Below are 13705 nucleotides of genomic sequence, written 5' to 3'. Positions count from 1 at the left end.
AAAAAAAGCCTCAAAGACTTGCCTCAAACTACCCATGCGTGAATTTAATTAGATAAAACTGAGGAGCAGTTTATGTCCCAGGGCATTGTCAAAAAGAATAGGACAATCTCATGTAATTAGTGGAGCCTAACAGCCAAGTGTGGTACAAAAGAGATAGACAACTAGACAGAGAGATCAGAAGAAAAGAAGGTCAAAGAGAGCCCTGCTAAAACCATTGTCATCCCAGGATGACTGTGTTCATGCCAAGCCTTCACATTATGGGGGGTGGGAAAGGAGAATTAGATTTCATTAAAGCAGTATAGCCAAGCCACTAAACAAATAAATAAGTGCACGCACATGCACACACAAGAAGCCCCAGAAGGAGAGGAGAAAAATCAGTATCCAGAATTGTTGCTATATGTTACCTAAAATGTCCCATTAAAAAAAAAAAAAAAAAGACAAGACATGGAAAGAAACAGGAAAGTATGACCCATACATACAAGAAAAGCAGTCAATATAAACTCTGAGGGGCTAGATCTCAAATGTAATAGACAAAGCCTTCTAAGCAGCCATTATAAATATATTCAAAGAACTAAAGACACTATACTTAAGGAATAAGTGAAGGTATGATGACAATATCTCATCAAAGAATATCAATAAAGAGAAAGAAATTATAAAAAAGAAGCAAATGGAAACTCTGGAGTTGAAAGTATAACTGAAATGAAAAATTCACTAGAGGGACCAACAAGTTTGAAAGAATCAGTGAAGTGGAAGTTAGATGGATAGAGATTTTGCAGTCCAAAGGACAGAAAACAAAAAGGATGAAGAAAAATGAACAGAGCCTCAGAGAAATGTGCAACACCTTTATGCATAAACATGCACATAATGGGAGTACCAGAAGAAGAGGAGAGAAGGGAACAGAAAATAACATCACAAGAAATAATGGCTAGAAACAACACCCCAAATTTGATGAAAGTCAATCTACATATCTCAGAGATTCAATAAATTGTAAGCAGGAAAAACACAAAGAGATCCACAAAGAGACACATCACAGTAAAAATGTTAAAATACAAAGACAAAGAGAAAATTCTGAAAGCAGCAGGAGAAAAAGGACTCATCACATATAAAGGAATCCCTCTAAGACTAATATCTGACTTCTCAGAAACAATGGAGGCAAGAAGGCAGTGGAATGACATATTTGGAGTGTTGAAGAGAAAAACTATCAACCAGTAATCTTACATTCACCAAAGCTATATTTCACAAATGAAGGCAAATAAAGATAGATCTCGATAAAAGCTGAGAGATTTTATTGCTAGCAGACCCACCTTACTAGAAATAATAAAGGGAGTTCTTAAGGCTGAAAGCAAGTGACTGCAGATGGTAATATAAACCCTCATGAAAAAACAACACTGGTAAAAGTAATTGTGTAATTATAAAAGACAATATAAATGCATAGTTCCCCTCCTTCTACTCTTAACTGATCTAAAAAGCAATTGTTGGACCTAAAACATGTAGAAATGTAATACATCTAACATAACAGCACAATGAAAGGTGAGAATAAAGCTGTACTGAAGTAAGGAAATGACACCAGATTATAATTTGAATCCACAAGAGAAAAATGAAGAGAACCAGAAGTGGTATATAAAAATGTTACTATATCAAACTCTATAAATAATATTTTCTTTCATTTCTCAATTTCTTTAATAGACGTAAGATTATATTATGCCACATTTTTAACAATATATTGTTGATTTTGTAATATATAGAGATGTAATATATATAACAACAATAGCATAAAAAAGGGGAATAGGAAATAGATATGTGTAAGAGTAATGTTTCTATATCTCATTGAAATTAAGTTAATATAAATCAACCTAGGTTTTGATAAGTTAAGGTGTATATGGTAAACCCTAGAGCAACCACTAAGAAAATAACTCATAAAAATATAGAGAAAACAATTAAAGGAAATAAAATGTTACACTTAATGCAAAAGAAAGCCATAAAGGAGGAATAAAGAAGGAAAAAAAAGACATGAGACATATAGAAAACACAAAATAAAATGGCAGATGTACATCCAACTATATCAATAACAAAACTAAATGTGAATGCATTAAACAATCCAATCAAAAGGCAGAGATGTCAAACTGGATTAAAAAATAAAAAACAAGATCCAACTATATACTGCCTATAGGAGACACAGTTTAGGTTCAAAGATAGAAATGGGTTGAAAGTAAAAGGATGGATAAAAATATATCCTGCAAAGGATGAAAAAGCTGTAGTCAATTTAAAAAGCTGAGTGGCTATACAAATATTAGGTAAAAAAGATTTTAAAACAAAAGTCTGTTATTAGAGATAGAGAGGGACATTTTATAACGATAAAGGGCTCAATCCATCAGGAAGATATAACAGTTATAACTATATATGTACCTAACAACAGAGCTCCAAGATACATGAAGCAAAAATGGAAAAACTGAAGGGAGAAACAGACAATTCAATGGTAATAGCTGGAGATGTAAATATCCACTCTCAATAATGCATGGAGCCACTAGGCAAAAGATCAGGAAGTAAATAAAAGACTTGAACAGGGGCTTCCCTGGAGGCGCAGTGGTTGAGAGTCCTCCTGCCGATGCAGGGGACACGGGTTCGTGCCCCGGTCCGGGAAGATCCCACATGCCGCGGAGCGGCTGGGCCCGTGAGCCATGGCCACTGAGCCTGGGCGTATGGAGCCTGTGCTCCGCAATGGGAAAGGCCACAACAGTGAGAGGCCCGCGTACCGCAAAATAAAATTTAAAAAAAGACTTGAACAATGCTATAAACCATCTAGATCTAATGGCCATCCTTGGAATACTCCACTCAACAAAAGCAGAATACATATTCTTCTCAAGTGCACATGGAACATTTTCCAGGATAGACCATATGTTCAACCATGAAACAGTCACTGTAAATTTGTAGGGATGGAATTCATACAATGTTTTCTGAACACAGTGAAGTAAAATTAGAAATCAGTAAACACAAAGAAATTTGGAAAAATCACAATTAGGTGGAAATTAACAAACTCCTAAATAACCAAAATTCAGAAAATACTGTGTGTTGAATGAAAATGGAGGCTCACATACCAAAACTTATGGGATACAGCTAAACATTGCTTAGGGGAAAATTTATATCTGTAAATGTCTACATAAAAAAAGAAGAAAGATCTCATATCAATAATCACCTTCTAAACCCAAATCAAGCATAAGGAAGGAATAGTAAAGACTGGAGCATCAATAAATGAAGTGGAAAATAGAAAAACAATAGAGAAAATCAACAAAATTAAAAGTTGGTTCTTTGAAAACATCAACAAATTTAACAAGTCTTTAGCTAGATTGACCAAGGGGGAAAAAACTCAGATTACTAAAATAAACTATAAAGAGGAGATATTACTACCAAGATTCCAGAAATGAAAAGGATTGTGAACATTGAAAACATCATGCCAAATGAAAGAGGCCATTTAAATTAAATGTCCAGAATAGGCACATCTATATATATAAAGAAAGTTGATTAGTGGTTGCCTAGGGCTGGGTTGGGAAGTGGGGGAGATGAGTCACTGTTAATGGGTGCAGGGTTTCCTTTGTAGTGATGAAAATATTCAGAACTGATGGTGATGCTGGTTGCACAATTCTGAATATACTAAAAACTATTGAATCTTACTCTTTAAATGGGTGAAATATATGAATATATTTCAATAAAGCCATTATTAAAAGGGGAGGGGTGATAAGAGAAACATGCCTGTCAGATGGCAAAGACAATTATAAGGAAGAGCTAGAGAAGGCTTTGTCAATACGTGGGATCATAAAGTAGGAGAGGAAGAAGGTTAGTAGTATGCAGGGTGGGAGGCTTTTGTTAGAGAAGACTTGGAATTGGAAATTTCACAAGTATGCATGCAAAGAGTTGAGGAGTGGGAGGGAGAATCATGGATGTTAGGGATTTGAGGAAATGAAAATATTCTCCTACAGTACTTGCAAATGGCACCTGCTTGCAATGCTTTAAGTTGCATGTTTTTCTCTTTGCAAACTGGAAAAATTTATATTTGATTTAATATCTACTTATGTCCCAGAAGGCAAACTTATTTTTTGATGCTGAAACACAGCCAGTTGGAATAATTGGTTGCTTAGGCTCTGTGTTTGCACCAGACCTTGCTTTTCATCTCAAGGAGAGAAACTTCTGGAAATTACTGACCTCAAACCATTTTCATGCAAAAATGAACCAAATTTAAAAAAAAATCCTTTGATGCAATATGAATTTTACAATGATAAATTAAGCCTTGTCTGTCAAAGTATATTCCTATGATTTGATCTTTGTTAAGATGTATTTAAAAGTAAAGGCATTGGCCTGCTAATTGGGAATGATTTTGCTTTAAAAACCTTTCAGCAATTCCATTTTTGAGAATTTTATTCTAATTGAGTCAGCTAAACAGTGATTGTGGTATAATTAGTTACTTTAGTATTGTAGTTTCCACTTCCATATTTAACTGATATGTTCCAAAGAGTAATTTAAACCCTTCATCATGAGGTGGTGATAAAAAAAAATGGTGGGTATGTATTTACAACACCAGGTTTAATATAATCATTACTATATGCTAAGTAGTGAGGTTAAGTGCTGGAGGTATGAAGATATGAAGGTAAATGAGATAGAATAGTCCCTTCTCTGCAAGGAAATTTTCATCTCAAGGGACAGGTTGTCCTAGAAACAAGTAATTTCAATACAATGTGGGAAATATTATGTTGGATGGCAGCCAGGGTGCCCTGTGACAAAGATGAGGGCACTAGGCAGGCAGAGGTGGGCAGGGATAGTGGAAAAGACAGCTTGGTCAGGTGGAGATTTTCAAAGGAGGCAAAATTTCAAAAATACGTGTTTGAGGCAGAAACATACACACTTTCCTTTTCACATCAGAAATTAATCTTTATTAAATAGCAAGTAACATATTAAAACAATTTTTAAAGAAATCATGCCAGTGATGCACGGTTCCGTCAGGAATTTCTTTCTTTCTTTTTACTGTAAATCTTATTTTTATTTTTTTTTTTTTTTTTTTTTGAAGTTGAGGAGTTTATTAGGGAAATATGAGAGATAAAGACACCCCAAGTGAGAGAAAGAAAACTCTGAAAATGTCCCTTTTCAAGCCAAGTGGGGGCCTGGGCTTGACCTCCCCAAAAGGACAAGAAACTGGTGGGTTAGCAACAACATTCTCTGGCAGCCACCTCGCCAGGGCACCACAGCCAGGACTGCTTCTGACCCCCGGCCAAAGGTGGGGAGGAGGCAAAGACCGTTTATAGAATCAATGCAGAGGCAATGAGAACTGCAAGGAAAGGCTGAGAGAGATAGAGAGACAGAGAGAGGTGGGGAGGACCTTGACAGAGTCCCACCTTCTGGCTCTTAGCGCCTCAAATATGTTGACAAGTAGTTCTACAAAGTGTCACTGAAGAAGTAAAATGCCTAATGTTGTTTCTGAGAGTTCCCCTGGCTCCTCCCCACACGCCACATCACACTGCTGGGTGTACATGGCAGAGCCCAAAGGCCACATTTTTGAAAAAAAGGAAAACAAGAATAAGCCCTGTTGCTCTTTAAGGAGAGAGGAAGGAGCTGAAGGCTGCTGGGGCCTTTCCCACGAGGGTCTGCGTTCTGTAAAAGCAACTTCCCAGCAGCAGCATGGCACAGTTCTAGGTGAGGGTCTCACCTTTTGTCACCCTTGCTTCAATGTACTCTATTCTCCGCTCAAGAGCTGTCAATTTCTCGTTTAGTGTTGCGAGTCTTGAACGACAAGACATATCGAACGAGTTGAGAAAGTCTGCGATTTTCTTGATGCTGCTGGTGATGACCTCAATGTACTCCCGGTTCGCCCAGTCCTGGTGAATCTCCCGCTGCACCGGATCCTCTTGCCCCGCCATGGCTGCCTGTAAATCTTATTTTTATTTTTTAAATTAATTTTTATTGGAGTATAGTTGATTTACAATGTTTTGTTAGTTTCTGCTGTACATCAAAGTGAATCAGTTATACATATATCCACTCTTTTTTAGATTCCATTCCCATATAGGTCATTACAGAGTATGAAATAGAGTTCCCTGTGCTATATACAGTACGTTCTTATTAGTTATCTATTTTACATACAGTAGTGTGTGTATGGAAGGTACACCATCTGCTTTCCTGGGTCTCCAGATCTTGGACTTCTCAGCCTCCATAACCACATGTGCCAGTTCCTTAGAATAGATCTCTTTTTGGCATGGGAAGGAGCAGTAAGAAGGCCAAGAGGTTTAGAGCAGTGGTTCTCAAACATTTTGGTCCAGGACCCTGTTGTGCTCCTAAAAATTACTGAGGATCCCCAAGAACTTTGCTTATATGGATTCTAGCTATATTTGTCATATTAGAAGTTAAAATTGAGGAAATTTAAAAATACTTACTGATTCATTTAAAATTATAATAATAAACATAACACATGTTAATATAAGTAATATTTTTATAAAAAATAACTATTTTCCAAAACAAAAAATTTTAATGAGAACGGTAGCATTGTTCTGCATTTTTTGCAGATCTCTTCAGTGTCTGGCTTGCTAGAGGACAGCTGAATTGTCATAGCTGCTTCTGCATCCAATAAGTTGTAGTGTGTTGTTTTGGTTTTAGTATATGAAAATAATCTGGCCTCACACAGATACGTGGTTGGAAAATGGAAGGTATTATAATAGCCTTTTCAGATATTTGTGGTTATTCTCTTTTGATAGTGCATCAAAACTCAACAAGTGGGCTTCCCTGGTGGTGCAGTGGTTGAGAGTCCGCCTGCCGATGCAGGGGACACAGGTTCGTGCCCCGGTCCGGGAAGATCCCACATGCCGCGGAGCGGCTAGGCCGGTGAGCCATGGCCACTGAGCCTGTGCGTCCGGAGCCTGTGCTCTGCAACGGGAGAGGCCACAACAGTGAGAGGCCCGCGTACCACAAAAAAAAAAAAAAAAAAACTCAACAAGTGATAGTCTTTCACAGGGTAGTTGCAAAGTGGGATCTGAGACCGTATCAACAAAATATTTGTTCTCTGGGGACACAGACATGAGAAAATAGACATGAAAGCAACATCTTAGTATTAGGATAAAAGAAATCTTGATCTCCAGACCCCAAAAAGGGTGTCAGGGTGTACGTTTTGAGAACCATTGCTTTAGAGCATAGTAATTGAGGAAATAGTGGGTGAAGGTGTCCTCAGAGAGTCCATGTAGGAACTTGCAGGTTGTGAGGAGGACTTGGAAATTTATTCTGAGTAAAATTTGAAGTCATCGTAGGGTCTTGAGCAGAGAAATAAGTTGGTCTAACATCTCAGAAGTTCACTCTCTGTGTTTGTGGAGCACAGACTACAGAGGATGAGGGTGAAGCAGAGAGGTCAGCTAGGAGGCAGTTGCAATCATCCAGGTGAGAGATGACGGTGGCTTGGACACAGAGGACATCTTGGAATATCTCTGGAATAACAGAAATGGAAGCCTATCTTTACCTAATGTCATTTTGCCACTGTGTGAAAGTTGATTAAATGAATTTAAGCAGAAGCCTCTATTTTCCTTTGTGATACTTCTGATCATCTACAAAGGCTCTTGATGCCTCAAGGAATCAAAGTGTGTCAGAGCATAAAAGAACCTTGAGGAGCATCTTTGTCAGTGATTTCTAAATTATTCTCTAAGGAGTCACGGGATCTCTCTGAAGATTCCATGTCAGTAATTATAGAAATTAAAGGAAACCAGTAGGGTAGCACTAGGCTCCCCCATCTCTGCTTCGGCCTGAGCAACTTCACTTTTACCTGTTTTATTAATAGAGTCTTTAAAAGTCGTTTGTCCAGGGAAAGCATTCTGTGGCTAACAAGTGTCTGTGAATCAGTTGGGCCCTCTGCTCAGTCAAGGTGCAGCCTCAGAGTTCTTCTCAACGAAGTATTCCACTTATCTATGAATAACAGGTCAGAACTGGCACTTTAGGTGGACAATGTTTGCCATTCCTCATGTAAGTCCAAACTTGGTGTCTTATCACACAGCCATCAGTAAATTTCAATGCCTCTCACTGACTTTACTAGTTTCTACTTTGCACCCACCCTGCGCTCATGGCTGTGTAACTGTCATCCACATAGAGATCACAGAATGGTCAAGCTAAAAGAGTATTTATAGAGTGTTTAGGGGTTGAAAACTCAAATGCCTTCAGAGGACAAGTGGACAGCAGGCAAAGAGTAGAGACCAAGTGGGAAGATGAGCCCAGAGTGTGGATGTCTTGACTAAAAGGCAGTCAAATTCAGAATTTTTAAAAATTCCGGCAAACAATGACAATTAGTCAACAAAACAAATAAAAACATTCCACAATGCCTTATGGGCTTTTTTCCCCCTCTGGAATCTCAAATTGGTTCAACTTGCTCGTTTTTCGGAGGAGTCTTTTCTTTTTATATAAATTTATTTTATTTTATTTATTTATTTTTGGCTGCATTGGGTCTTCATTGCTGCATGCGTGCTTTCTCTAGTTGTGGCGAGCAGTGGCTACTCTTCGTTGCAGTGCGTGGGCTTCTCATTTCGGTGGCTTCTCTTGTTGCGGAGCACAGGCTCTAGGTGCGTGGGCTTCAGTATTTGTGGCACGTGGGCTCAGTAGTTGTGGCTCGTGGGCTCCAGAGCACAGGGTCAGTAGTTGTGGCGCACGGGCTTAGTTGCTCCGCGGCATGTGGGATCTTCCCGGACCAGGGCTCGAACCCGTGTCCCCTGCATTGGCAGGTGGATTCTTAACCCCTGCACCAGCAGGGAAGTCCCTCGGAGGAGTCTTATAAAGGTGCCATGACATGAGCGATTGTGTAGTTTGGGGACTTACAGCTTGGATTTTAGAGTCAGACTGACCTGGTTCGTATCCTAGGACCACTGTTTGCTAGATGTGTTATCCTGGAAATAATGACTTCCACAAGCCTTCATTTCCTCATCCTCACATCCACAGAAAGCACATGGTCCAGGGCCAGGCACAGTAAGTGCTCAGTAGAGTCCCACACAACTAGTCTCGTGCAAAGCTGGAAGATTCCCCATCATCCTGCGATTTTACTTTGAGGAAGTCTATGATTGACTTCTGGTCTCTGAGTGCGCATGCTCACGTGTGTGTGTGGACATGGCTGCTAAGACATAGCAAAGAAGAGGATTGGAAAAAGAGGAGACCTGGGCAAGGGGACGAATTAAGGGATAGTTTGTGGCACGACACAAGCTTCTCTCAGCCTGATGTTGTTTCTCGGGAGCATCTGTTTTGCCTTAAGCATGGGGTCCCTTTAGGGGATGTTTTTAAAGGAAGTTGATCTTTTCCTCAGGTTTTTCCCAGCTCTGCCATGTGGTTCCGCAGAGGCCAGTGGCATCCAGAGTTTGTGCACAGGCAGCACTGCCTCCTGGGAGCACCAATTTACTGAGAATGAATATGGACTGCTGAATGGCTGTCAGGAGGGAACAATTTTCCGTCAGTTCAAATCTAGAACAGATGCCCTGGAATTAAAAAGTCATCCTGTCTCTGGTTGAATAGAGAATGAAGTTTGCAAATGCGGTTTTAAGCATGTTGCTTGGATGGGCTTTATGTTGCAGTATACCCTTCTCTAGAGTGTTAAACACTTTATGAATATCTGTTGGCTCTTTGGGTACAGTATGGTTTTGATTAAATTAGATTCACATTTCTGGAGAAATGTCCCTGACATATCCATGTAGTGTAGGTTTTCGGTACTTAAAAAGAAATGCTTTTTTAGAGGGTCCACTCCATCGATTCAGGACCTTGAGACTTGCAAGTTAATTTCTTGTAATTAAATCATTTATAATGTGCTTAAAGGGGAGAGGCAGCATGGTATAACGGTAAGAGTATGGGCATCAAAGTCAGGAGGACAAATCCCAGCTCTCTGCCTTCTTTCTAGGTGTCTGACTTCATCAAGTCACTTACATCTCTCTGAACCTCTCTTTCTTCATCCCTTAAATGGGCATAATAACATCTCCTACTCAGGACAGGGCTGTTAGGAGATTCAAACTGCATAATGTTGAGTACTCAGCTCAGTGTCTGGGAATTAGTGGGTGCTTCTGAACACCAGATCAACACCCTCTACTATCTTAACAGCCTTGATGAGCAAAAATAATGAATCACATCTGTACAGTCTGAATTAGCACATCATGCATTTAGGTGTCTTTAGTTCAGGGGGAGCAATCTTCAGTAGTTTTCTTATCATACGGCAAGTTCTGGGAGGCAAGTCGAGCAGAGAACTGAGGATGACATCTTTTTCCCTTTCCTGGGCTTTCCAATGATCACTGATGTTCTGCATTGGAAAAGTGTAAAATAAAAAAACAACCGCAAAGGAAAGCAATAACTGATGATGCCAAACAAATCAGGCTTGATTCACAGTTCTAGTAGATAGATCGTGAGATGGGAGGCAACTACAGTGTGGGCTTAAGTCTCCTGAGAAAATTTGAGAGTTAAGAAAGGAAAGTTTGAGAGCCCCAGAGAGATAGGTAGAAAGGCCAAAGGACCAGGCATAGTGGCTTCCTCAGGGTTCCCGGAACCCAGACTGCCCTGGAGAAGCACCATCCCCGGGCTCTACCGAGAGGCGTGAGCATGGGTGTTCTGTGTTCATCCATTCTGCTTGACGGAGCTGCACCTGCAGTGATTTCTGAGCGGTACCTCCGTAACTCCTGAGCTCAGCCCCCAATTTTATCCCTCCCTCACCTGCTGAAATGCTCATAATTGCCTTTCACGTGAAGGTGTTTTTCTAAACCAACCACCCTTTTTTCTCTCATTAAAATAAAAAAGAAAAATCTTTTCAGGAGAGTTTTCCAGTTATTACCTACTTTGCTGTGTGTCAGATGGGTGTTTTCCAGTGAGACAGCTTGCCGAGGGTGGGGCTGAGAACACAGGGCTTGTGATTTTGAAAGAGGAGGATGTGGTGCCTGACGCACTATTCTGGGAAGTCTTTTAATAAGTGTGGTCTGAGCACCTATATCACAAATCCTACCTAGACTGCTTATTAAAAATTCAGATTTCTGTGCCCTACCAAATCAATCTTTCAGGGGCAAGACCTGGGAATCTGCGTATTTAATGAACGCTTGAGTGATTTGATCACAGCTTCGAGAGTCCCTGCCCTGGTGGAGAATCCCCAGGGGTGAACTACATTAAGGTTCAATCAGTCAAATGTATGACAGATTTGCTTACATAATTGCCCCTAAGACAAATTCCATCTACTGTACCTCAGCATCTTTGTAGAGCGCATCCTGGTACTATTTCTCTTCCATGCAAGGAATGCCTGTACCAACGGGCTTGAGACGGAGAGGCAGGACCAGGGGGGCGAATAATCTTCCTTATCCCCTCTACACTCACTCCTTATTCTGCACTAACAAAATCATCATTCCCAGGTAGAAATACACAGGTCCTTTGATCCCAGTTGTGTTCAGTAGAGTACCACTGTGAGCATATCTGAATTGTTTTGTTTGGAGCTTCAAGGAGGAGAGAAAAAGTGTTTAGCAGCTCCCTACAAGATCATCAGTCCATGACAAAAAATCTCCAGGGAGCAAGTGTTGCCACAATCTGTTGTACAGAAACACACTAAACCCCGTTCCAATTTTGTAAGACTGGTTTGCATGTTCCGTAAGTTCTGTGGTGATCTTTTGCTTTTTGTTTTGTTTTGGCAGAGCTGGAGGAAAACTATCATGGGGGTTATTTCCCATACTTTTACCATAAATTTTTATTTATCCAGCAGGAAAGACAAGAAGCAGTAGATTGAATATTCTGCTCTTAAGAAAGACACAAGCAGGAGGAAGGAAACTCACAAGGCTTTTAATGATATCATTTACAAAGGAAAGTCCTTAGAACCCTTCAGTGCTCCAGTAGGACTTGACTGGTTGGTGTCTGAAGGAAATGAATTGATTCCTGTTTTTGTACGCAGGTGGAAAGAGCATTAGAAGTTATGAATAGTGCTTTTACCTTGATGCCTGTCCTCCAAACTTGCAAACAGAAATAAATGCCCTCTCTCAGAAGTATTTTCTGAGAGAACCAGTTTAACCGAGTGAAGGGGCATCTCTGGTGGTCTTCATTTCTGGTTGGAAAGGAAGGATTTTTGTATCTTAAAACTTTTTTTATAGAAGAGTATGCAAGGAACGATTTTTGTGTCTTAAATGTTTTTTAAAGAAAAGTAGTAATAAAGGAATGCTGAGGTTTGAATTGTGTAACTGCTTACAAATAGTTTACATGACTCTATACATCATAAATTTTCTTACAGTTTTTACCTCTACTTTTTTTTTTTTTTTTTTCGGTATGCGGGCCTCTCACTGTTGTGGCCTCTCCCATTGAGGAGCACAGGCTCCGGACGCGCAGGCTCAGCGGCCATGGCTCACGAGCCCAGCTGCTCCGCGGCATGTGGGATCTTCCTGGACTGGGGCACGAACCCGTGTCCCCTGCATTGGCAGGCGGATTCTCAACCACTGCGCCACCAGGGAAGCTCTACCTCTCCTTTTCATATTAGTCAGACCAAGGTCATAGCAGAGGCTGTGCCACTTAATTTCATAATAGTTGTAAATGTATTGAGCATTTACTTTATGCCAAGCATTATAATATTGCTTTAGAAGTCTGATATTGTAAGAAATCAAAAGAGTTAAGTATTCTAATTTTTATGTTTCAGATAAGCAAACTGAGACTTGGAGATGACCAAAGTTAATCCCTTCCCAGCAAAAAGTAGTGGAAGATCTGTAACTTGAAACTAGACCATCTGGTTCCAAAGTGTGTGGAGTAAGTACAACCATAAGCTTGTAGTTTTCTATAGTACTTTGCTATGGGCATGCACACTCGTGCACACACACACACACACACACACACACACACACAGATGGATGATTATTCCTTAGGGACAAGTTATTCCTTTACTTCATTTTTTATACTGGCATTGGTGGTATAGTGGTGAGCATAACTGCCTTCCATTTTAAAGGGACCAGGTTCAAGAGAGAGAGGAGGGACTTCCTTGGTGGTGCAGTGGTTAAGAATCTGCCTGCCATTGCAGGGGACATGGGTTTGATCCCTGGTCCAGGAAGATCCCACATGCCACAGGGCAACTAAGCCCATGAACCACAATTCCTGAGCCTGTGCTCTAGAGCCCACGAGCCACAACTACTGAGCCCATGAGTCACAACTACTGAAGCCCGTGTGCCTAGAGCCTGTGCTCCGCAACAAGAGAAACCACCACAATGAGAAGCCCGTGCACTGCAAGGAAGAGTAGCCCCCAGTCTCTGCAACTAGAGAAAGCCCGCCTGCAACAATGAAGACCCAAGATAACCAAAAATAAAATAAAATAAAGAGAGAGAGGATATTAGAAGCTGAAACAAAGAACCCAGACACTTGGGAAAATAGGTCAGGGCTGTCAGCCTTCTGATACTCTTTCAAATCATTTTGGTATTTTAGTTTTATTCTTTCACTAACTCTTTATGTTCTTATTAGCAAGTGCTAATGTCCTTGACTCTGGGTTTTCTCATCTGTAAAAGATGGAGCTGGAGCAAATAACCATTAAATTCCTTCAGTTTCTAACATTCTGTATGTATGGTTCCTGCCTTGAAGAAGCTTGCAGCCTCTAAGGCAGGTGTAAAAATACAAGCAATGCATGATGTAAACAGAAGTTCAAGTGAGTGATTGAGGTCTCTCTTCAGGTGGTCTTGAAGTCGTTGCTAAATGAGTGGTGAAGATTGTAAGGAAGGTGTAGAGATGA

General features: G+C 40.3%; 1 protein-coding gene across 1 annotated transcript; it reads right to left on the bottom strand.

The window, feature by feature from the left end:
- Window positions 1–5053: 5053 nt before the first annotated feature.
- LOC113612580 (putative protein BRICK1) lies at window positions 5054–5904 on the bottom strand. The gene has a single exon (XM_027092555.1). It carries the CDS (start codon window positions 5901–5903, stop codon window positions 5676–5678), a length of 228 nt encoding a protein of 75 aa, XP_026948356.1. The 5' UTR covers window position 5904; the 3' UTR covers window positions 5054–5675.
- Window positions 5905–13705: the final 7801 nt, after the last annotated feature.

Source organism: Aethalodelphis obliquidens, unplaced genomic scaffold, assembly GCF_003676395.1.
Source record: "Aethalodelphis obliquidens isolate GAN/ISIS:26980383/991018 unplaced genomic scaffold, ASM367639v1 scaffold79, whole genome shotgun sequence".
NCBI lineage: Eukaryota > Metazoa > Chordata > Mammalia > Artiodactyla > Delphinidae > Aethalodelphis > Aethalodelphis obliquidens.
Note: the sequence above shows the minus strand (reverse complement) of the source record. Positions and strands in the feature narration are given on the sequence as shown.

What these genes read in the sequence shown, in the direction of transcription:
- LOC113612580 (XM_027092555.1), bottom strand. Translation starts at nt 5,903, where the DNA reads ATGGCGGGGCAAGAGGATCCGGTGCAGCGGGAGATTCACCAGGACTGG.